The following is a 25,577-nucleotide window of genomic DNA, read 5'->3' as shown; positions in this document are numbered from 1 at the left end:
TTATGTGGATTCCTCTTTTCGGCTCCGGTGCCCTGGGCTGGAGAGCCTGTGTGGGGCTGGTACCCTCGCTCCTCAGGGAGCCCTAGCAGCCTACATATACTTCCTTATTCTTAACCACCACATATGGGTATGGGACCAGCCCGTTTTGCTTCTCTGCCCTTCCTGATGGTCTCAATGTGGCTTCTTTATAGCCTTAGTTACACAGGTTCTGTTCGGCTAGTCTTCCACGTGGTTCTCCAGGGTGGTGGTTCTACAACTGAGTTGTAATTTTGATGTGGTTGTGGGAGGAGGTGAGCACAGCATTTACCTCCTCCACCATCTTGATCTGAGTCTCTTTCTTTTCAGTTAGCTTTGGCAAGTTATACTTTCTCGAGGAATGTATCAACTTTAAGTTTTGTTTGTTTTCAAATTTATTACTATAAAGTTCACAGTATTTTCTCATTACTTTTTCAATTCTTGCAGTTTTTGTAGTTATTGATATCTACTTTTTTACTCCTAAGATAATTTATTTGTTTTTTCCTGGTGAATCTTCTTTCCTTTTGTTTTTGTTGTCAGGAAATTCAGTGAAATTTATTATGTGTTATTTTTAACAAATTTCAGATATTTGGTTTTTTTTGTTCTTTACAATTAAGTTTTATTTTATTTATAATTTTCCTCTTCTACCTTATATTTAATTTTGTAGATGCCTTCTGATCTTCCAAAATAACATGTTATGAGTATAAATTTAAAATACATTAATGGTTATATTCATGAGCATCTGCTTTGGGGTATAAAAAGCTGTAGAGGTAGACTAGTGTGGGACTCATTTCAAACCACGAGAAAGGGTTTCCATGAGGGAGAAGAGAAAGAATGGGAGAGAATCATGGGGCCAAGAAGGAAGGGATGGTGTCAGTCTGCTGGTTTCCTTTAAGTTTCTGTGTGTATCAGCTACATGGGGAGAGGCTGGATTTGGTTTGATACCAAAAGATATTTAGGCATTAACTTGGCCGGGGCAGATGGCTGCCTGTCCCTTTCTTGACTGAGATAGAAAGTAATAGTTCAACTCTAACAGATAAAATGTTGCCAACTCTGATTGGTATTCCCTGGTAGACTACTGAAGTTGGCAGTTCTGGAAAATAAAAGGCCCAGATCCTGGCTTTTGCAGGGACTTCACTGTTCAAAGTCCTCAAGACTGTGAGCCTGATGGGACACCGTTGAGCTAACCCTTCCCCCACTCACACTGTTTCACAAGGCGCATGCATCATAAGCGTGTTCCTGAGAGCCCCGCCGAGTGGCCTTGCTTCCTCACAGCTGTGCCCTGATGTTTGGCAGGGGCTCACGGGGAAGACTGCAGGCAGAGGGACGGCTTCTGGGGGCTGCTTGCAAAGTAGCTTGGGATGCAAACCCAATGAGCTTAAATGTTTGTCTTTTACCCAGGTCTAAAAGGAAACATTTGCTGTACGCGCGTGCACGTGTGTGTGTGTGTGTGTGTGTGTATGTGTATGTGCGTGTGCGAGCGTGCACATGTGTATGTGTTCAGAAAAGGGAGAATCTCCTTAATATGAAATAAGACCAAGCCCTCCTGGAAGGTGGGAGTGGGAAGCCACAAGAGAATAGCTTCTAAGGTCAACACCCCAGCTTTCTGTGACATTTATTTTTCTATTAATTCTTGGCATTTATATTGCTGTGACAGATCAATTAGCCTCTCACAAGGTTCTAGTCCATTGACCTTATCATTTATCCTATGGTGCCATTGTGGCCACAGGGAGACTGCAAAAGTAATGTTTGTAATTTGAATTACCTAGGTCCAGAGCTGGGGAAAAAGTAACGGGCTTAGTTTGGATAATCAGCAGCACATTAGATGACTGACCCTTTAGGGAGTTTTTCTTTTTGCTGAATTCAGACAGCAACACTGTAAAAAGCAAAGGAATAGATCTCACTCTGAATGGTGCTGGTCTTCAGGGATTCCAAAAGGACCCTGAGAACACGTGGGAGATCACAGACTCTCAAAGCCAGAAGGGGACTTACCTGAGAGCTCCTCGTGTCAGTCCCGGTCCCTGACCGCAGGCCCCACAGCTGGGCTGTGATCAGTTAGGTACAAGGGAATTAGCCTGAAGGCTAGCAGGGGACTCTGAGGTCAGTGGGAGGATAGAAATGAGTGTGAGTATGGGAAGAAACCAAGGTGCTCTGGAGGGCCAGGAAGCAAGTTACTACAACATTCTCCTAGGAGGGATGTCTTCTGCCCGTTCCTTCCATCCTTGAAGATTCAGTCTTAGAAGAAAGATACCAGTCAGTAAATAAAGGAGGATATGGATTCTTTGGCTTCTGAAGTGGGAGGGCACGTGGAATTACCTCTCCATTGTGACCACACTAAATAAAGAGAAACTTCCCCTAGAAGAAGTTAGGATGCTTTCAAAGAAGGGGAAGGGACTGATGAGAAGGAAAAAAGGATGGGGGGCGGAGAATGGAGAGTAAGAGAAGGAAAGGAGACAGTTAATGCATCCGTTCTCAACCTGTGGGTCGCGACCCCGGAGGGGTCGAACGACCAAAACACAGGGGTCGCCTAAAGCCATCGGAAATACATACTTTATTTAAAAATGTATTGTATAATAAATATGTATTTTCCGATGGCTTTAGGCGACCCCTGTGTTTTTTGGTCGTTAGACCCCCCCCCCCCGCCGGGGTCGCGACCCACAGGTTGAGAACCGCTGGTTTAATGCAAGGGAATTATTTAGTCAAACCTCATTTTGCAGGCGAGGAAACCGCAGCGAGAGTGACAGGATCTGTGCAGGTTTACAGATCAGTGACAGTCCCAGCAGGGGTGAGACCAGGCTCGGGTTGTTTCACCACCCGAGGCTTTTAGAAGTAGCAGCAAAGCCTTACTTGAGTGTAATCACACGAGTTTGGCAGAAGTGTGTTGATCTGTCCAACTGGTTCAGATGTGAGGAGTTTGGAAAAGCACTTCGCCTGACCTGTGGTGACAGTGGATAAGCATCGACCTGGAATACTTAAGTTGCCAGTTTGAATCCCTGGGCTTGCCTGGTCAAGGCACATATGGGAGTTGATACTTCCTGCTCCTCCCCCTTCTCTCTCTCTCTCATCCTTTCTCTCTCTTCTTTCTAAAATGAATAAATAAAGCCTTAAAATAAAAAAGGAAAAGCACTTCATTCAGACTCAGATTTAACTGAAGGAACAACCACTGATGCCTTTAATAGAAACGACTTTTTACATCCAAGACTGCAAAGTCCCTCAGCACCTTCTGCGAGAAGGAATCACTGGCTAGGGCGGGAGGCACAGTGAGGGGCGGGCGTTTAGCACCACGGGGACCCCAGGGCCTTTCAGAGATCCTGTTCACCAACCTGGGGAGTGGGATGTCAATTAAATAGGCAAGCTTCCTTGGTGATGGGAGCACCTGGTCATAATTAATTGAAGTCAGTAAAAGCACGGCTGTGTGGGATGCTGTGTCAGATATCAGAACTGCTGGGGGTGGGGCTGCGCCCCCAGGCGGCGACTGCAGACCGGAGTGGGAAGGAGCCGCGATGGCCAGGGCCGGCGCTGCTCAGTCAGTGCTGCAGCGACAGGAAGGTCGAAGGGGGTTGTGTGGACTCCTTGGCCTCTAAGAAGCTTGTGGGCGGCCCCACCAACAGTAAACACATATGTTTGGGAGAGGGGGCAGGTGACTCCTCTAATCCGGGACCAGGAATGAGGAGAACACTTGGTTTAATTCAGGGAAACCTGTGTAAATAACAGCATACTGTTTTAGAAAGGTTATTGACTTGCTGACGGAAGGGGAGACAGAAGACCTGTTCTGGCTCGGACCAGCTCTGATCTGCACAGAACCTGGGGAGGGTGCAGAGGCTAAGGGCAACTGTCAGCCACTCCTTCCAAACATCCCTCTCAGCCATATTCTCCCCTAAATCCTTTTGTTATGTTTAAACAAATCCTGCGAGGAAGCAACAACAACAAAAAACCCTGGCAAACAGCCAATCCACTCAGAGGAATGAGACTACATTTCAGTTCTGATTTCTAAACAGAGGAAGCAGTGATTGGACTGTAAGCAACACACAGCCATTATCATCAGAACTCATAAGCTTAATTACAGAGGAACGGAAAGCTAATAATTTTTTATGCACCATTACATCCTTAGGAGGCCAGTTACCATGGAAATCCTTTCCTTCTACTTAAGCATATTTACATGGAAAAGGAAGGGAAATATAAACATGATGGAAAGATTCAACAAGACAAGGCACAATTTGCTACAAATATTTTACATTTATTATAATGATACAGTAAAAAAGTTTCTGCAGAACAATAAGTGGCAATTGGTCCATTGGCAGAAGAAAAAGAGGCTATTCAAAGATGATCAAAGTTTACAAAAACGATGAAATCATGTTTTAAAAAAGTAGAAAACAATTTGAAAACATCTTACAATGTTAGCCAAAGTTCAGAGGGTATTTCTTCTGAATGTAAAAACTAACAAATAAATAAGTGTTAAATACAGATCTCAGTTAAAAGTGGTAAAAGACTGACAGCTCACTGCTCTATGTATCAATAGTTAGGTCTCATTCACTTTCAGACTTGCCTACAAAGCCAGATAAACTCATCAAAGGCCTTGCTTGTGTTTTACACCTGAACTTTTATAAGAAGCACCCTATTTCCAGTGTTTCTTTTATCCAAGTCACAAATATATTATTTTAAAACAATAACAAAAAAGACTAAAGGTGCTTTAACCCGACAACATTGGCACTAAAAATGTGTAAACCACAGGGGTGCTTTTCTCAGAATGATGCCGCAGATAGGACTCTCGCATCTGGTGGGTAGGCTCCATGTCCCCCACCCCCATCCCAGAGTCATCTACTAACAAAGGGAAGAGGGAGCAACCAGAAAAGGACATTTCTGCAACCACTGGCAGGGGCCTGTGCCAGGAAGCAGCAGGGCCTGAGGCCAGCGGGCTGCCCAGCGGAGGGCCTGGCATCGTTTGTCCATTTTATCTTTGCTTTCAATGTGCTCAGGTTCCTGAAGAAGTCAGTGCTGTTCTTGGGACTGTAACAACTTTATTTTATTCTCTTGCCTTTACCTGGCTTTTCCTAAGCCCATGTGATTCTATGGCTATGACTTCAGAGCCCCTGTCCTCTAGGGTACTCATCAGACCAAATCAAGAAAACCCCTAAGATAGTCAGTGGAGTTCACCCCCCCCCACGCCACTCATGTTGCTTCATTAGGCTATCTAATTTAATATCTTTATACATAAATTAAACATAAGATTTCTAGATATTTGACTCATAAAATTGTGTCAGTGAGAAATCTCAACACTTGATGAAGGAAAATGATGACTAGAAGTGGCCCATGTAAACTGTTGGCTGCTGGCATTGGTCCACGGGAGCATCTGATTATGTCACAGGATGGCACTGGGTAACTGACGCTTCAAATGGTGAACTGAAATTCTTATCAAGTGAAATGGAGTTTCGTGTCCTTGGCTACTTTTGGCCATGAATTTGAAATAACTAAGACTCCTCCCTACCAGTTCCTCTTTATCTTTGATATGATGTGCAGACACTATACCTGGGACTGGATTTAGAATTTTAGGATTATAAACTTGTTATGGGGAATCAGGTGAACCTTGTGGAACCAATTTCTTTGACACTAAAGCCAAAAATAGTGCACTCCATTAAAATGTGTATTTTTTGTATGTGCCAGTGAGAAAGGCCTGGCATGTGAGAAGGACCTATGGCAGATGAGTTCCCTTCTGTTGGAAGTGGCCTTCTGCTTGCATGCAGCTGAGCACAGCCGTTCAGACTGTCGGGGGGAGGCTCCGTGCCGTCCTGCAGTTCAGGGGAAGAACTGTACTTGGGCGTGGAGAAAACATTCCCGGTCTTACGAAGCGTGCATAGCTATGGGCAGCATTCCCTCTGCATTTGCTCACAACAGTCTGGCGTTTCTTAAGAGCAGGCAGGCAAGTTTATGTCTACCAAGTCAAATTATTTGTAAAAGAAAATTACTACATAATAGAATATTTTTCTTTCCCCTCCTGTGTTTAAAAATTAACAAAAGCACAGGATTGGGGAGCTGGCAAAGGCTGCCACGAGGGTCCTTTTGCCTGGATCTCAGGAACAATTTAGATTCTTTCTCAGACTCTAAGGGGCTGAATGCAAAGCCCTTAGACATTTAAGACTTCATTGGGCAGGGGAGGGGGATTTATTTATTTTTTGTTCCATAAAGAGTGGTCTTGCAACTCAAAAGAAGACCCCAGTGTTGTACAATTTGATAAGAGCTACATGAAAAGAGTATCAACAATGAGGGGATAGTCACATACAACTTCGCCTTTCATTCTCAGAGGTTTGCTGCTCCCAGGCGGGACTTGGGATTTCTTTTTAGGACCGTGCTGTGTTGCTCAGAACAAGGCATTATCTCCTGTGACCAGATGAACTGTCTAAATGGTTAGAGCTTCTGCATTGGTGTTTTCTCTGAACACACAGGAGTAAAGCAGTGTTTGTTGTCTGTTTTAGTGATCAAAATCTGACTTCTTTTTTTTTTTTTTTTTGTATTTTTCTGAAGCTGGAAACAGGGAGAGACAGTCAGAAAGACTCCCGCATGCGCCCGACCGGGATCCACCCGGCACGCTCACCAGGGGCGACGCTCTGCCCACCAGGGGGCGATGCTCTGCCCCTCTGGGGTGTCGCTCTGCCGCGACCAGAGCCACTCTAGCGCCTGGGGCAGAGGCCAAGGAGCCATCCCCAGCACCCGGGCCATCTTTGCTCCAATGGAGCCTTGGCTGCGGGAGGGGAAGAGAGAGACAGAGCGGAAGGAGGGGGGGGGGTGGAGAAGCAAATGGGCGCTTCTCCTATGTGCCCTGGCCGGGAATTGAACCTGGGTCCCCCGCACGCCAGGCCGACACTCTACCGCTGAGCCAACCGGCCAGGGCCAAAATCTGACTTCTTAGTATGTCATTTTAGAATCTCCTGTTGATAGGATCTAAAATGTACATATTCTGATACTACAGATGTTCTTGACAAATAGGAGCAGCAAAATGTTTGGCTGTTTAGGAAGGGCACTGCTTTGTGGGAACTTATAGCATAGAGCGGATGTTTTAACACAGCGATGTTCTGGGGTCTGTATATCTAGGTTGACTGGCTTATTTTGAACTTAAGGCTTCATATTGCTACCTTTTTATCTGAAGCTATGATAAAGCTCATTAATGTGGCACAACTGAAATACTTCTTTTAGGTATTTGCAGACAAGAGGAGTGTGAAAGAAGTACTGTAACAAAAACTAATGGTATAGGCCTTGGCTGGTTGGCTCAGTGGTAGAGCGTCGGCCTGGTGTACGGGAGTCCTGGGTTCGATTCCCGGCCAGGGCACACAGGAGAACCGCCCATCTGCTTCTTCACCCCTCCCCCTCTATTTCCTCTCTGTCTCTCTCTTCCCCTACCGCAGCCAAGGCTCCATTGGAGCAAAGTTTGCCTGAGTGCTGAGGATTCCTCTGTGGCCTCTGCCTTAGGCGCTAGAATAGCTCTGATTGCGGCTGAGTGACGCCCCAGATGGGCAGAGCATTGCCCCCTGGTGGGCATGCCGGGTGGATCCCGGTCAGGCACATGCGGGAGTCTGTCTGCCTCCCCGTTTCCAACTTCAGAAAAAATACAAAAAACAACAACAAAAAAACCTAACAGTATAGAAAAGTGGAATGGGCTCTGGTCGATTGGCTCACTGGGTAGATCCTCAGCCCAGCGTATGGATGTCCTAGGTTCGATTCCCAGTCAGCGCTCACAGGAGAAGCACCCATCTGCTTCTCCACCCCTTTCCCTCCCGCTTCTCTCTCTTCTCTGCTCCTGCAGCTATGGCTCTATTGGAGTGAGTTGGTCTGGGGCACTGAGGGTGGCTCTATGGCCTCCACCTCAGGTGCTAAAGAATGGCTCTGGTTGCAATGGAGCAAGGGACCCAGATGGGCAGAGCATCGCCCCTTAGTGGGCTTGTCAGGTGGTCACAGTCTGGGTGCATGCAGGACTCTGTCTCTGCCTCCCCTCCTCTCACTTAAAAAAATAAAATAAAAAAGGAAGAGTGAAGTGGAAAAATCAAATATGTCCGAGGGTTTAACGTACTATAATCATTGTTAGTGTTGTTACCTTAATTTGGAGGTAGATCACCCAATGAGCTTTCTCAGCCAAGTCAGCAGGCTGCTTCCCAGAACGCACCTGTTCGCTGTGACCTTTCAGTCCTGGGAATATCTCCCTCCTCTGCGGGTAGTGCCGTTCGTTAGTCAGGTCTGCCACCTATCCCTCCTGCCTCCACCACTAGGGGGACCACCACTAGGCTTCCTTTGTAGTCTAAGCCCATCTGCCCTGGGGCTTCTCGCACACTGGGTATGCAGCCGGCCTCAGTAAATGGGTGCCTGGGAGTTTCCTCTCAGGCTGGGCCTCCGAGGCACCTGAGGAGAAGCCCTGTGGTCTAAGCCGGCTATAACACTATCTGATAAACGCCGACCTTAAAAGGCTTTTCTGTTTTGGTGAAGTAAAGATTAAGAAACTGGATATGAGAAAAGGAAATACTAACTAGAAGTAAAACAAAACAAAACAAACCTTCCCCTCAAACCCCCCAGAAACTAGCAGCCAGCACGGTTCCTTGCATCTGACTGGCAGATGTTTCAGGAAAGCTTGTGATTGAATAAAGCTGAGGGTGAACATACTATAACATTCTGCTACTAGGGTCATTACTATTAGGACATTTGATTGCTTCGTAGAACACTCACATTTGCTGAACTCAGTGGTAATATTTGGGAAGATAGTTTACCAATTCAAGAGCAGAACCCTTTTAGAGTGAGTCCTACATATTCCTGTTTGGGGGCTCTTGCTCAGGTGCTGGCAAGCAGCGAAGCTGAATCTATCTTCAGGTTGCATGCACAGGCACCTGCAAGAGATTTTCCTTTAATAAAATAAAATAACAAGTAGGAGCTTTCAGAGCAAATTTCCTCCAGTGCTGGATCCCTCAGCCTCCTGGGCTGCGGGCTGGGGGTGGGGGGATGACACAGAGCCATCGTCCTGTCTGCAGCCTCTCAGAGAAACTGAGTGAGGACAATTCTCATTCAGCAGCAGCTACCTCCTGAGATTATGAGGGTCATAAAGAAAATCAAATCAATACCCAACTCAGTGTCCTAGAAGACATATTGTAGAGACTTGAAAGGCATGTAATAGTTAAAAACACACAGCAGGAAGCACTTCAAACCCTCACTGGAGGATGAGCTTTCCCTTAGTGATACTGCATCTACTCATGGGGAGGTTAGGCTGTGGGCTGCTTCGGGTCGTACTTTGTACTTGGTGCTATTGCCTTCATGCCTGTAGTATTCCTATTGGGATGGCTTGTTCTCTGCCTTCAGTGGTGCTGCTCTGTGACAGATGCTAGGGTGTTTCTGAGAGTCCCTTTCTTCCCATGTTGCTAGTATAAAGACATGGACCATTGCTATTTAACTGGCTTTCTCTTACCTCCCCACTTAATTCCATATTTTCCCAGAGGAGTGGTCATCACAATAAGGTCCCTCTTGGAGTAACTCTAGAGCCAATTAGTTAACAGTCAAAAGGTAGATGAGGGCTGAAATAAGCACGCTTTCCTTTAGATGAGCCCCACTGCAACCAAAGATTTCCAATAAAGTATGGGCACTCAGTGATCTTAGCTGAAGAAATGTTTAAAAATATTTTATTTATTGATTTTTTAGAGAGAGAGGAGTGAGAGAGAGAAACAGAGAGAGAGAAAGAAGGGGGAGGAGCAGGAAGCATCAACTCCCATATGTGCCTTGACCAGGCAAGCCCAAGGTTTCAAACCGGCGACCTCAGTGTTCCAGGTCGACGCTTTATCCCACTGTGCTACCACAGGTCAGGCCCTGAAGAAATGTTAAACACAACTTACGCAAATGCAAAGAGACATGGAGTAGTCTCTTTAAAAGTTTGAAGGCACAGGACCCAATCCTTTAGTTGGCAGGACAGTAAGTATAAATGTTGCTCAGTGCAGCAGATCTCTGAAAAAGGGTTATAAAACTGCTCCAAAGGCAGGGGGTGGGCGGCTTGGTTTGCTCACACTCAGGCCCATGAGCTGGCAGGTGACCTCTTTTGCTTCTTTTGGCTCCAATATCTTTTAAATTTTCTATAGGAAAGGACCTGACCTGGTGGCAGTTTTCCTTAGGCTTTCTAGTGACACTGTCCAGCTCTTTGTCCCCCTTTAGTGATTTCACAGTCTACAGGGGCCACACCACCCTGTCTCAGAGGCCTTTGTACTTGCCTCAGCTCTTTGCTGACAGGTACATGGGAGCCTGCGCTCATTATTTCTGCAGTTAGAGTGACTAGGAATTTGAGTAGCAGGATTTTCCCACTCCCCACGAATCTCAGTCCTTATCAGGCAGCTAAGTGAGTCTTAGTGTCTGTACTTAACAATTCCGAATTTAATCCTTGAATCATCATGAGGCAGTAGGACAGTTTCCAAGGGGTAATAAATATTTCCTTAAATTGAATTATGACTAAGATATATAGATTACACACCTTCTATATTTAGAATATGTTTTAAAGGGGAGGTCTATGGGACTGTTAGACTGTACCAATATCTCTTTCAAGTAGGTAATCTTGGTACATGAGTATTTTCTTTTGAAATAATGAATATGCAGTTCTGGATTCTTCCAAATAATATAATATTCAGACTTCATATGAAACTCATCAAAACAGAAAAATAAATAAAATATTTAATAAAAAAATTCTGGTATGTATAAGCAAATCAAAGTTAGTAATAAAAGCGGTAACAGCTTATTTTAATGCTAAACTTTCATGCTAACTTAATAGTATAGTGGAAAAGTAATATAAACTCATTTTCATATAAAATTTTTGTTTTCATTTAATTAACACTAATACATAAAGCGAAGTGTCTTTCAATTGTCTGCCCCTTTGTTGCTCTTTTTATTTTGCATTACTCTCTGTGTTGGGTGAGAGCTCTGACCTAAACACAAAAGTCAGTTTTACATGACTCAGAACAGTGCTTACAGACAATCAATTCTGTTGATAAGAAACATTTTAAATACCAGCTGTGTCATCAAGGAGTATATGGGGAGAAAAAAGGGCTGAGGCAAACAACCTCTTTTCAGAAAATTTCAATTAATCTCACTTCACAGGACATAAGGCCACAAAGAGTATAACTAAGTGTATGGGAAGTAAGGTTCTCGGGTACTCTCTTAGAATATCTGATGACTCACAAAAATGAATTATAAAGTAGAGAGCCTGAGATCACTCTGAGTGACATACCACCCAGACGTATATTGGCGCAGTCTAATTTTTGTGTTTATCCCACTACCAGGTACTCAGCGTGTAACATATAATTAAAACACTTTCTTCTTGACCCAGTGCACACTAGACTTGTGAAGCCCTAGTTATTTTAGTGGTATTAGCCAAACATATATAAAACTATGTGGCAAAACTGAAACAGGAGGGGCACATAAACAAGAAAACCATACTGTGGTTTAAAGAAAATTAAAACTATTTTACTAACTAAACATTTTTTTAAAAATAACTCTTGAATAAAAGAAAAATTGTGAAATGTGCACTGAACAATAGCTAATACAAATTTTGGCACATGGTCTATGCTGATCTACTTGTAAGATGTTTATATAATATTGTATTTGTGATGAAATGCTGAATTATGAATGAAGAACTTTCTTATATTAAATTTGGGAACATAAAAGAGATAATTACATTAGGCCTCTTACTGGGGACCCAGTGGCAAGATGGGCTGAAACAAGCCTCTGGTCTTGAGCGTTTAGTCAAAACCTGTTAATCCTTTATTATTATTTTTCTGGAGGAGAAGGAATACGTTGGCTTTGGGAAATGAATTCAGATTACTTGAATACAAAATTAATTTTAGGTTTCACATGTTGGTAATAAATGTTAATTTGACATTAAAAGATTTCTTTCCTTGAAAAATGATGAACTAGCTAAATATTTTTCATAAAGGCTTCTTACGGATTCAAGATAGAAAACTGCAGGTGAAATTCAGACTGCCTGGGCACCCACCGCCTCCTCTGTATTCATAAATTTAAGGAATTTTGACAGGTACTGTATGGGAATGATAAATGCAACTCTTGAAAAATCCATTAACAACACCAAGATTTGCTACTTGGCTTAATTACATTCAGACCAGTGGCAATTTTGGTTACAACTGTTTTCTTACTAAACAAGTCATAGGATTCTGTGCATTTCTGATGCCTTCTTTTCCTACATCAACTTGCAAATTCAGAACATAAATGTGTGTGCTTTTTGGGTATGGATTAGCCTCCTAAAGTACATAATTCCAATAATTATCAGTGACAGAAGGAATGAATAAATTATGCTTTAAGTGCAAGAAAATTAACAGTAAAAAAAAGGTTTACATAAGTTTTTCTTGATGCATGTGCCTATGTTAGATTTAATATTCTATACAGCTGATATGATCCTGAATGACTCCCAATGAGTTATTAATCCTGAAGCACACCACTGCCTGCTCTGGGACAGAGAGTGGAATAGAATTTAAATGCTGGAGATGTCACGATGCTTTGAAAAGCTTCTTTTCATTTAAGCAGAGTTATGATGTGAATTGTAAATTCTAACACACAGGATGAGTGAAATATCAATGCCATGTTCTTTCTTTAAACCAGAACGCAAAGATCAAGCTTCAGGTCTTGGTCACAAAATTATAGAGCCATTCCACCCATCATTCTCTCTCCTTGCTGGGAGTTCAGCATCGAGGCTGTTAAGTGATGGGAGGCTGTTTTTATAAACAAAGGACAGGATGGAAAGATTCACTTAGAAATACTGGCAAAGGGCGGAAAGGTCCCCCACTTATTCTTATGGTAGAAGGCTGGCCAGGGTCTGAAGACCATAGCACTTAATTTTCATTCACGAGGCTGTGTTCTGATTTACCACAGTGGATGCCATCAAAAGAAGCTTCCATTTATTTACAATATTGGACAGAAGAGAGAACTGCTGATTTAAAAAAAAATTGCTATAATATTTCATATATTTTTGAGGGCAAGTTTATTATGCTTTTGTTTTAGTCTCAATGTAGTAATCATTGAATGTATAAAACTTGCAAGGAGATTGAAATGATAGACACAAGCCATTCTTTCTCTTCAGTATTATACTTTTCTGCATTTTTAGAGTCATGAGTGTGAGCTCCGTGCAATGATACTCACAGGCAGTAAACCACTGAAGAGGGCAGGAGGAATTTTCTATCCCATAAGCTCTTCCAATAAACAAAGACCAAATAGTCACTAAGGTGCTATTTCTCTGGGCACATGCCTGAGCACTTAGTAGAAGCTCCCACGCCACATTTACTCCTGAGTGTGACCATCTCTTCCACACACATTTATCCTGAGAGGCAACTATACACAGAACATGGGCACGTCCCAGGATGCAGCTAAGGGTTAGCTCAACAGAATCCTAGGTTTAACTCCGTTACCTATTCCGACAAAGCATCTCCAGATCTGTGCTTGCACACCTGTCGGATAAGGGTACGAGGAGGAAAAGTGGAAATAGGAGTGCTGTATGGTTTTCCTCAAGTGTCCATTTGTCTTCGTAACCATTTACTCCCTTCACACCTGCCTTGCTTCCTGCTAGTGTGTATGTGCATGTGTGTACACACACGAATGTGTTTCAGAACCAGGATCGTGAAATACTGACAGCACAGTAAAGGGGTGCCAATGACGGGGGTTCAATTCTGGGTTGCCTCCACTTGAGGTGAACGCACTTCCCAAAAGTATTCTCTTGGTTCTGTGAACTTGTTGTGCTTAGTAGTTTCTCTGAAAAAATTCTTTGTTGCCATTAAGAAGGCTTTATCTATGAACTCCTGAAAAACATTTCTTAGAACCTGTTTTGTGAATTCAGACCATAAAATAGAAAGGGGATGTGTGTATGTTTGTAAAGACAAAACCTGGATAAGAAGACATTCTAGGTTTTCCATCTTTTCTGATCACTACTCTAGTTGCTTTATTTCTCCAGACCACCCTCCTGTGCAAACTTCTTGCTGTTACAGCTCTCTAAGGCAACCTTTAAAAGCTGCTGCCTCAACACTAGGAGTGTTTTGAGGATTTGAGGACATCTCATGCATGGTTTTCTGATGCCCAAACAGAGGAGAGAAAGGACAATCTTACCACTAATACAGGAATGTGACGATTCTTACACAGCACTTATTTCTGGCAATAAAGAAAAAAAAAGCCCTAGGAGGGCCAAGTAATTCCCAATATAAAATGTTTACAAATATAATCTTGCCTTGGCAGAGCAGAACGTCATTTCAGTTGGACGGTGTCCTGAAAACAGGGCGTGACCAAGGCGGCGTTTAGCACCGAGGGAGTCAGGGCCGCGGCACAGGACAGCGGCCCCGGCTGGGCCAGCAGTAGAAAAGCTTAGAGAACGTCAGTGGTCTTGGTGTGGAAAAGATCTGCTCTCCCTCACATCAGGGCCTGTGCTTTTCTATTACAGGGGCCTGAAACGGCAGGACTGCTGGGATGAGCTACTAAAGCCCTTGCTTTGCAGGACAGACTTGTTTCTTGAATGCATTTGCCCTTTTTTTTTAAGTGGCACATATTAAAAAACAACAACCAGTTAATAAAAAAATAACCTTAGCAGATGGCTGCAGGTAATGTGGTATAAACTCATGTTAACGAGAAGAACAGTATTGTGGTGCTGTGGGCGGAGTCCTGGCGGCCGTGCTGGGCGCTGTCTGTCACTATGTGGTTTTCTTCTTGATGACAGTGAGCTCTTTCTGAAGTTCACTGAACTTGGGGCGGTTTTCAGGTTTATAATCCCAACACTTCATCATAATCTTAGAGATCTCCTCTGGACAATGCTGAGGGGCTGCCATTCGGTACCCTGCAGACCCAAGGGGAGAACAGAGACTTTAGAACGGAGACAAGACAGAAATGTCCACACAGGGCATGCTGTTTGTTAATTTACTACCTTATGTTATACATGCAGTAGAAACAGAAAACCCTTATTAGGCAAACTGACTTTTTTCTACCTCTGAGGCGGAATTCAGTATTACCGAGCCATGGAATCACTCTCTAACTCACAGAACCCACTGTCCTTTTGTTGCAAAGTCTGATGTGGGATATATCATATACAAGTGCATACCGTATTTTGCTTTTAGATGTTGTGGGTGGTGTTTTTAAAAACATTATCTGTACTACCCAGGTTTTTGAAGGGGAAGCAAGGTTGAGGATTTAATAAACACTAATTCAAAAATGAAATACAGTAAATATAAGTTATATGCTGTTACAATTCAAGAAGAATCCTCTCTTTAATGCAGAGCCACCTCGGGGGTCCTGGCACTGTGTGGGTGGGCGGCCTGTTCGTGCCTGCCTCAGGGAGTGAACGGTCTGTGAGAGGTAGAGGGAGGGCGGAAGCTAGCGGGCCCTCCTTCGACGGCCTGCTCCTCCTACTGGCATTCTTTTTTTGGAAGCTGTCGACTATACCAATGCATGCTAGGGCGTCACCCATTCCCATTGCTGATCTGGGAACACCATAGCGTTTCTTCAGAAGTGTTAAAAAAATTTCTCAAAAACGTCCTGAGGTCTAACTACGTTTCAATCTGCAGTAATACTGATGGTGTTTATGTGGCACAGAATAAAAAACAGGAGCTTGGGGAACACTATCCGGACTATTTCCCTCGAAGAGACTGAATGGCAGCCCTTTCAGAAGTCATGGGAGAAAAGCCTACAACTCTCTTCAACACTGATGTTTCCCCTTGCCTTTTGCTGTATAAGAGCCACAGATGTACAAACACCTCTGCTTGCTCCACACACCCAAACAGTACTCACCCTCCTCCCACTGGGAAAGCCACAGACATGCCGTGGCACTGTCCCTGGGGGCTGGATGTGGCACGGCCACCCCATGTCTTGGGCTCACCTCTTTCCACTTGCTCCCGAGCTTGTTGATTTGTCATTCCAGGGTACGGGCAGACCCCCAAGCTGAAGGTCTCCCAGAGGAGGATGCCAAAGCTCCACACATCACTCTCAGAACTGTATCTCCCTGGGGGCAAACGAAACCATAGCCAGGTAAGTGGATAAGTAAGTGACCATTTTGGGGTACGTCATTCTATGTTGGTCTCATAGTAACATATTTAAACTTACCAAAGGAATGTTAAAACTAGTGATCCTATTTTCTTCACGAGTTTTATTTTCCAGGACTAGTAATATTGCCAAATAAATAAACAGGCTTCAGGCTGTTAGTTTAACCAAATCAGCTTCCAAATCACTTTCCCCCACTAAGAACGAATATTCAGCCAGCATGCAAGCTTAAAATGAGATAGATGGTTTATATAAAAAATATATAAATTTATACACATCAATGCCTGGGAGATTAAGTAAGTTGGATTTTGGCAATTTGTCTTCTGTCTGCATCATTTTCATTCTGCTAAAATTACAAACAAACTTAAAGCAATAAGGAAGTTTCTTAACTTAAACTGTTTACTCATCACTGTTTACAGATAGTCTTCCTTGCTTAAAGGTCTCATTTTCTCCACTGATAGTTTCATTTATGGAAAATATCTTTTTGTGTGTGTTTTGAATAGCGTCGAAGTTAACAGAGCTGGCTGATAAAAACTTTAAATTACATGGTGACTTGTTTTGTCAAAATCTTGGGTCACCTGTTTTACTGAGCTACATCAGCTAAGTTCTTAGGCTTTTTTTTTGCTAGTCTTCCGGAGAAGCACAGAAATAAAATAATGCCCATGCCAAGTACCTTCTGCAAATGGCTGTGAAACCATGGAGGTGAAGCAGAAACATTCTTTCCAATATCTAAGAGGTGAGAATTTTCAAAATTTTCCCAACATATTTGTGTTTGTTTGTCTTTTTACGTATAGGGTAAAAATGATCATAACAAAATCCCTTTTACAGTGGTATCAAAGGATTCTGAAATGATTTCATTCTAACCCCTTGTAGCTACCCACCCTGACTGCTCCTCCACTCCAGAGTTTATAAATGCCCCTTCTCTAAAGTCAAGTAGAATGGTCTTTTCACTTTCTTGAAAGATGTAAAATGAGAACCAAGGATGCCTACACCATGGTAACTGCTCCCTTTAGGAGTGTGGGGTGTGCTTACTGATCATCTCCAGCTGTGTAAATTAGCGTCCTTCTTAGTAGAGTCATTACGGACATTCACTAGGATATTTAGTAGGAAAATTACTTTTCTTGTCTTCATGTCAATTCTTTTTCATGTTTGGCACCCAATAATTTAACACTTTTCATGAAAGTCATTCAATGGCTATAGTTAAAACTAATTCTTCAAGAAAGTACAAAGAATACAGAGTCGAATACCTTCTTTTTGTAAGATAATACCTGATATTTGGGCAGATATCAAGAAAGGCATGTTTTATATAAACCACTCCAGAACTGAAAGTTTATAATTCTATAACTTCGATCTTTGAACCTAGCTTTGATCATTTTAATAATTTACATACTTATGTTATTAAGGTATGATTGATTTATAACATTAGTTTCAGGTATACAACATAATGATATGTTTATATATTGTAAAATAATCACCACAATAATTCTAGTTAACATCCGTCACCATACATAGCAATGTTTTTTTCTTTGATGAGAACTTTTAAGATCTACTCTCTTAGGAACTTTCGATATGCTATACAATATTAACTGTAGTCACCATGCTGTACAAAATATCCAAATAATTTATTTATTTTATAACTGGGAGTTTGTACCCTTGACCCATTTTATCCATTTCGTCCATCCTGAAACCCCACGTAAGGCAACCACGAGTCTCTTCTCAGTATCGATGAACTTGGTGTGTGTGTGTGTGTGTGTGTGTGTACTTTTTAAGATTCCACATATAAGGGAAAGTCACTGGTATTTGTTGCCTTCTGTCTGATTGAGGCACTGAAGTTCTATCCATGCTGTCAGATAATGTATGTTTTCACATTTTCTTAATCTATTCATGTACCGATGAACACTCAGGTTGTTGCCATATCTTGGCTATTGTAAATAATACTACAGTGAACACAGGGGTGATTGTATCTCTTCAAAATAGTGATTGTCTTCAGATATATGCCCAGAAGTAAAATTGATGGATTATATTGTACTTCTATTTTTAATATTTTGACAAACCTCCATACTGTTTTATAACAAGCTGCACCAATTTACATTACACCCAAAGTGCACAGGGTCCCCTTTTCTCCACACCCTCAGCATCATTTGTTAGCTCTCGTCTTTTTGATAGTAGCCATTCTAACAGAGGTGAGGTAACACTGTGGTTTTAATTTCATTTCCTTAATGATTAATGGCATTGAGAATCTTTTCATGTACCTATTGGCTGCCTGTATACCTTCTTTAGTAAAATGTTGATTCAAATCTTCTGCCCATTTTCTAATCTAATTTTTTGTTTTTGTTTTTCTATTGGGTTGTATAAATTATTTACATATTTTAGATATTAACCCACTATCAAATACATAATTAGCGAGTATTTTCTCCCACTCAGTAGGTTGCTGTATCATTCTGTTGATGATTTCCTTTGCTCTGCATAAGCTTTTTAACTTGAGGTACTCATACTTGTTTATATTTGTTTTTGGTGCCAGGCCAAAATATCATTGCCACAACTGATGTAAAAATATTGCTTATATTTTCTTCTTACATACAAGTTTTTTTGTTTGTTTTTTTACAGGGACAGAGAGAGGGATAGACAGACAGGAACGGAGAGAAATGAGAAGCATCAATCATCAGTTTTTCGTTGCGACACCTTAGTTATTCATTGATTGCTTTCTCATATGTGCCTTGATTGCAGGCCTTCAGCAGACCAAGTAACCCCTTGCTCGAGCCAGTGACCTTGGGTCCAAGCTGGTGAGGTTTTTGCTCAAGCCAGATGAGCCCATGCTCAAGCTGGCGACCTCAGGGTCTTGAACCTGGGTCCTTTTTCATCCCAGTGCAATGCTCTATCCACTGCGCCACCGCCCGGTCAGGCCTTACATACAAGTTTTCAATCCATCTTGAGTTATTTTTTGTGTATGGTGTAAGACAGTGGTCCAGTTTCTTTCTCACATCTGGCTGTCCAGTTTTCCCAACATTATTTGTTGAAAAGGCAGTTATTTCCCTATTGTATATTGGCTCTGCTGCCATACATTAATCAACCATGTTGGCATGGGATTATTTCTGTTTATTTCTGGGGCTCCCTATTCTGTTCCATTAATCTATATGTCTGTTTTTATGCATCACACCATATTGTTTTGATTACTATAGTTTTGTAGTATAGTTTGACATCAGAGAATGTGATGTCTCCTGTTTTGTTCTTTTTAAAGGTTGCTTTGGCTTTTCAGGACCTTTTGTAGTGCTATACAAATTTTAAATTTTTTTCTCTGCTTCTGTCAGAAATGCCATTGAAATTTTGATGTGGATTGCATTGAATCTGGAGATTGGTCATTTTGACAATACTAATTCCTCCAATACATGATCTTTCCATTTATTTGCATCTTCTTTCATTTTTTCATCAATGTCATATAGTTTTAAGTGTGTAAGTCTTTCAACTCTTTGGTTAGATTTATTCCTAGGTATTTTATTCTTTTTGATGCCATTGTAAATGAGATTTTATTTTTCTTTCTGATAGTTCATTATTTTTTATTTTCTTTAGTGGATTTATTCTCATTTTATTTCTAGGCAAATGTGGTGATTCCACAATGGCCCACCTTATTATTATTATTTTAAATTAATTTTTATTGTGTTAACATGGATTCAAGTGTCCCACTCAATATAACACCCTCACCTCCACCCCCGTGACCCCCATTACATCCCTTTGCTCCCGTCCCCTAACTCCCTCCCCTCTTCCCTCTGGGATTGGCTGTCCTGTTGTCTATATCTATGTGTTATGTATATATCATCTTACTAACCCCTTCAACTTCTCTAATCCCATCCTCTCATCCCCCTCCCCTCTAACAGCTGTCCCTCTGCTCTCTGTGACCCTTCTCTGCCTCTATTCTGTTCCTTGGTTCACTTTGTTCATTGGTTTCCACATATGAGTGAGGTCATATGATATTTGTCTTTCTCTGCCTGGTTTATTTCACTTAGCATAATAATCTCCAGGTCCATCTGTGTTCATATTAGTGTATAGAAATGCAATCTGTTTTTGTGTATTGGTTTTGTATCCTGCAACTTTACTGAATTCATTGATTAGTTTTAACAGTTTCCTGGTGAGGTCTTAGGGATATAAGGTTTGTATACAGTGTGTCCGTAAAGTCATGGTGCCCTTTTGACCGGTCACAGGAAAGCAACAAAAGACGATAGAAATGTGAAATCTGCACCAAATAAAAGGAAAACTCTCCCAGTTTCATACCTATTCAGTGCAGTTCAATGTGGGCTCATGCACAGATTTTTTAGGGCTCCTTAGGTAGCTATCCCGTATAGCCTCTACAGACTCATCACTGACTGATGGCCTACCAGAACGGGGTTTCTCCACCAAACTGCCAGTTTCCTTCAACTGCTTATCCCACCAAGTAATGTTATTCCTATGTGGTGGCGCTTCGTTATAAATGCGCCGATATTCACGTTGCACTTTTGTCATGGATTTGAATTTAGCGAGCCACAGAACACACTGAACTTTCCTCTGTACCATCCACATCTCAACTGGCATGGCTGTGGGCTGCTCTGCTGTATACACGGTGTTACGTCATCATCTGCGCATGCGCACATGCTGCCACATCATCCTGGGAGAAACTGGGAGGGTTTTCCTTTTATTTGGTGCAGATTTCACATTTCTATCGTCGTTTGTTGCTTTCCTGTGACCGGTCAAAAGGGCATCATGACTTTACGGACACACTGTATATAGTATCATCATGTTATATGCAAATAGTCACAATTTTACCTCTTTCTGATTTTTTGTTGCTTTTTATTTCTTTGCCTTGCCTAACTGCCAGGGCAAGGACTTCCAATACTGTTACATAAATGTAGTAACAGTGGACATCTATTTTTTTTGTTCTTGATTTCAGAGAAAAAGGTTTCAGCTTTTCATCATTGAATATGACAGTAGTAGGTTTGTCATAACTGACCTTTATTATGTGAAGGTAAGTTTTCTCTATATGACCTTGAGAGTTTTTAATCATAAATAGAGATGTTGAACTTATCAAAAGCTTTTTCTGCATCTATTGAGAAAATCATATGAATTTTGTCCCCCGTTTTGTAAATGTGGTGAACTAGAATGACTGATTCATGGATGTTTAAACCATTGTTCTATCCCTGAATTAATCATGGTATATGATTCTTTTCATGTATTATTGAGTTTGGTTTGCTAATATTTTGTTGAGAATTTTTGCATTTATGTTTCTCAGAGATAATGGCCTGTAATTTTCTTTCCTTGTGGCATTCTGTCTATATTTGGTATCAAAATAATGCTGGCCTTGAAAAATGAATGTGAAAGTGTTCCCTCCTCTTCTATTCTTTGAAAAAGTTTGAGAAATATTGGTATTAATTCTTCTTTGAATTCACTAGTAAAGTTATCTGATCCTGGACATTTGTTTTTTGAGAAATTTTTTGGTTATTTGTAAAATTAAATCAGTAATGATATGTTCAAATCTTCTAATTCTTCAGGATTCAGTCTTGGTAAGTTCTATGTTTCTAGGAATTATTAAGACTAAACCAGAAAGAAATAGAATCTGAAGTAACCAATTGTTAGCAATAAAACTAAAGCAGTAATAACAAAATTCCCAACAAACAAAAGCCGATCTCTTCACAGGTCAATTCTACAGAACATTTGAAGAAGAACCAGTACCTATCCTTCTCTAAGTATTAAAAATAACTGAAAAGAAAAAAACAATTCCAAATTTTTTCTGTGAGGCCAGCCTAACCTCGAGACCAAAACCAGATAAAGACACTGCAAAGAAAGAGAATTGAACATAGATGCTAACATACTCAACAAAGTGAGTAAATACCTCAACTTCATAAAAACTAACAATGACAAGTCCACAGCTAACAACATACTCAATGGTGAACACTAAAAGCTTTTCTTCTAAGATAAAGAACAAGACAAGAATGCCTACTCTTGCCACTGTTATTCAGTATAGTATTGCAAATCCTAGCTACAGCATCAGACAAGAAATAAAAGGCATTCCAATTGGAAAGGAGGAAGTAAAACTGTCACTATTTGCAGATGACATAAAACTATGTATAGAAAACCCTAAAGAATCCACCAAAAATTAATAGAATTATGAAAAAATTCAGTAAAGAACAAGATACAAAATTAATTTACAAAAGCCAGTTATGTTTCTATAGTACTAATAAAGAACAATGAGAAGGAGAGATTAAGAAAATAATTCTATTTTCAATCACATCAGAATATAAAAAATACCTAAGAATACATTTAACTGAGAGGTGAAACACCTGTACTCTGAAGAGGACACAAAGGGAAGGGTCTACACCCATGCTCACCGATTGGAAAATTTGGTATCATTAAAATGACAATATTGGCCCTGGCTGGCTGGCTCAGTGGTAGAGGGTCGGCCTGGCGTGCAGGAGTCCCGGGTTCGATTCCCAGCCAGGGCACACAGGAGAAGCACCCATCTGCTTCTCCACCCCTCCCTCTCTCCTTCCTCTCTGTCTCTCTCTTCCCCTCCCGCAGCCGAGGCTCCATTGGAGCAAAGATGGCCCGGGCGCTGAGGATGGCTCTGTGGCCTCTGCCTCAGGCGCTAGAATGGCTCTGGATGCAACTGAGCGATGCCCCAGAGGGGCAGAGCATCGCCCCCTGGTGGGCATGCCGGGTGGATCCTGGTCAGGCGCATGCGGGAGTCTGTCTGATTGCCTCCCCGTTTCCAGCTTCGAAAAAATGCAAAAAAAAAAGAGACAATATTACCCAAAGCAATCCAGATTCAATGCAATCCCTATCAAAATACCAATGATATTCTTCTTAGAACTAGAACAAATAATCCTAAAATTATATGGGACCACCAAAGACCCCAAATAAGCAATTTTGAGAAAGAAAACAAAGTTGGAAGTACCACACTCCCTAATTTAAAACTATACTACAAGGCTATAGTAATCAAAACAGTATGGCAGTGGCACAAAAACAGAAACCATAGATTAATGGAACAGAATAGAATAGAGAGCCCAGAAATAAACCCTCACTTATATGGTCAACTAGTCTATGGCAAAGGAGGTAAGAATACACAGTGGAGTAATGATAATCTCTTCAACAAGCAGTGTTGAAAAAACTGGACCACTCTCTTATACCATATATGAAAATAAACTTAAAATGTATTAAAGACTTAAATGTAAGACTTGAACCCATAAAACTTGTAGATGAAAACATAGGTGGTTATCTGACATCAGTCTCAGTAATGTCTTTTTAGATACATCCTCTTAAGCAAGAAAAAAAAAAAAACAAAAGAAAGAAAAAAAACCCAAACAGGACTTCATCAAACCAAAACACTTCTGTAACCTCATACAACTCAATAACAAAAATATAAACAAGCTGATAAAAAATGCACAGGGAGATGAAAAGGCATTTTGCTGAAGACATAATATAAACACTAATTCAAAAAGATATATGCATCCCTACATTCACTGCAATATTATTTAAAATAGCAAAGACACGGAAGCAAACTAGGTGTTCATCAATAGATGAATGGGTAAAGACGTGATGTGTGTGTGTGTGTGTGTGTGTGTGCGCGCGCGTGCATGCAATGGAATATCAGGCTGCAATAAAAAAGAACAAAATCTTGCCATTTTCAACAACATGGATGGACCTAGATATGATAAGTTAAATAAGTCAGGGAAAGACAAATACTGTATGGTTTTACTTGTTATATGGAATCTAAAAATAAATAAATAAGCCAAACAAAAACAGACATACAGAATTGTAGATTAAATTGATGGTTATCAGAAGGGAGGGGTTGGGGGAATTGATAAAAGAAAACAGAGTCAATAACAGGGTGATAGGTTATTAGAATTAGTGGGGTATCACACTGAAGGTATAAAAATATCAAATCACTATATTTTACACCTAAAACTAATATAACTAACATTGCCTAACAACTACACTTAAAATTTTTAAAAATATAATGCTTTAGGCCTGGCTGTTAAGAGATATCTAGAATTAGAATTTTGATTTCTAACTACTTTGTCAGCTTGAAATTCAACTAAAATACTTTTATCAAAAGGCCGAATTTTACTTGGCATAATTGCTTAAAAGTAAGAGGAGTTGTAAAGGCAATATAATGTAGAACATGTAACAAACAGGTAAGAACAAAGTCTAGAGATCTGGATTTTACTGGTAAGCCTGTAGGGTCTCCAGAGTCCAGTTCCAGCTCCCTTATAGGAATGCTGTAAGAATCAATAAGAAGGTGCTTGATAGGCCCGGGCCAGGTAGCTCAGTTGTTTGGGGCATCATCCCAACATGCTGAGGTTGTGGGTTTGATCCCCAGTCAGGGTACATACAAGAATCAACCAGTGATGGCATAAATAAGTAAAACAATAAATCGATGTTTCTGTCTCTCCAAAAATCAATGAATAAAAAATAATTTAAAAAACCCCAAACCTCTGTGTAAATACAAGGTTCACAATCCTATCTTTTATCCTGTGACAGATCTTAGGAACATAGCCTTAGAGTAATAACCACCACCACCCCTGAGAAGAATTACTATGGAAACTAGGAGAGCCGCTTTCTCTAGATACGAGGATTAATGCAATAATAGAATTAGTCTGTGATCACTTGGAAGCTCACAAAAGCTTCTCTTGGTAGTACATGGGAAGACAAAGGGTGAGTCCGATTATTTGTGGAATGTTAACTTCAAAACCTTTATTATTGGCAACTAGAACAGCTTTATCAATTTCTTATAATGACAGCTACCTACAATTGTGTATTCCATAGTATACAAAATACAAAACACACTCTGGTTTCTAAATATGCCCCAACTGAGTTCCAAACCAATTGCATTCCACAACTATATCTGGAAAACATCTGTTGATTCCTCAAAAAGTTAAACATAGAATTACCATATGCTTCCTAGTGTTTACTTAGAATAATTGAAAACAACTACTGTACACAGAAACAAATCCTTGTACACAGATGTTCATAGTAGTGTTATTCACAATAGCCAAAAGGTAAAAACTGCTGAGATACACATCAGTGGATGAATAGCTAAACAAACATACAATGGAATATTAATCAGCCATGAAAAGGAATGAAGTAATAATACATGCTACAATGTGGATGAACCTTGAAAACATTATGCTAAGTGAAAAATAGCCACACACAAAAGGTCACATATTGTATGATTCCATTTCTATGAAATATGCAGAATAGATAAATTCACAGCATCAAAAAGCAGATGTCTGGTTGCCAGTGGCTAGGGAGAGGGAGGAATGGGAGTAACTTTTTAATAGGTACAGGTTTTATTTTGGAGTGATAAAAATGTTTTGGAACTATAGTAAATGCCACTGAACTACTCACTTTATAATAGTTAATTTTGTTACATGAGTTTCACTTCAATTTTAAAAAGAGCTTCGACTTTAATTTAGGCATTTGATTCAGACATTTATAAATGCCTTATTTTCGCTTAAAATGGACAAAAAAATCATTTTGATATTTTAATTCAAAACATAGTACACCCATTC

The 25,577-nt window shown here is 41.0% G+C and overlaps 1 protein-coding gene across 5 annotated transcripts in view; it reads right to left on the bottom strand.

Annotated features, from left to right (window-relative positions):
• Positions 1-11,675: 11,675 nt before the first annotated feature.
• Positions 11,676-25,577, bottom strand: part of FER (FER tyrosine kinase) — a 503,761-nt gene continuing 489,859 nt past the window's right edge. For all 5 annotated transcript variants that reach the window (XM_066273970.1, XM_066273969.1, XM_066273971.1 and 2 more), the window contains 2 exons: positions 15,881-16,003; positions 11,676-14,845 (listed from right to left, as the gene is read on the bottom strand). In XM_066273970.1, coding sequence (XP_066130067.1) covers positions 14,703-14,845; positions 15,881-16,003 — 266 coding nt within the window. In that variant the 3' untranslated portion in view covers positions 11,676-14,702. The remainder of the gene's footprint in view (positions 14,846-15,880; positions 16,004-25,577) is intronic.

The sequence above is a fragment of the Saccopteryx bilineata genome, chromosome 4 (assembly GCF_036850765.1).
Source record: "Saccopteryx bilineata isolate mSacBil1 chromosome 4, mSacBil1_pri_phased_curated, whole genome shotgun sequence".
Taxonomy (NCBI): Eukaryota; Metazoa; Chordata; class Mammalia; order Chiroptera; family Emballonuridae; genus Saccopteryx; species Saccopteryx bilineata.
The sequence above is the reverse complement of the archived record's forward strand: the minus strand, read 5'-3'. Positions and strand labels throughout refer to the sequence as shown.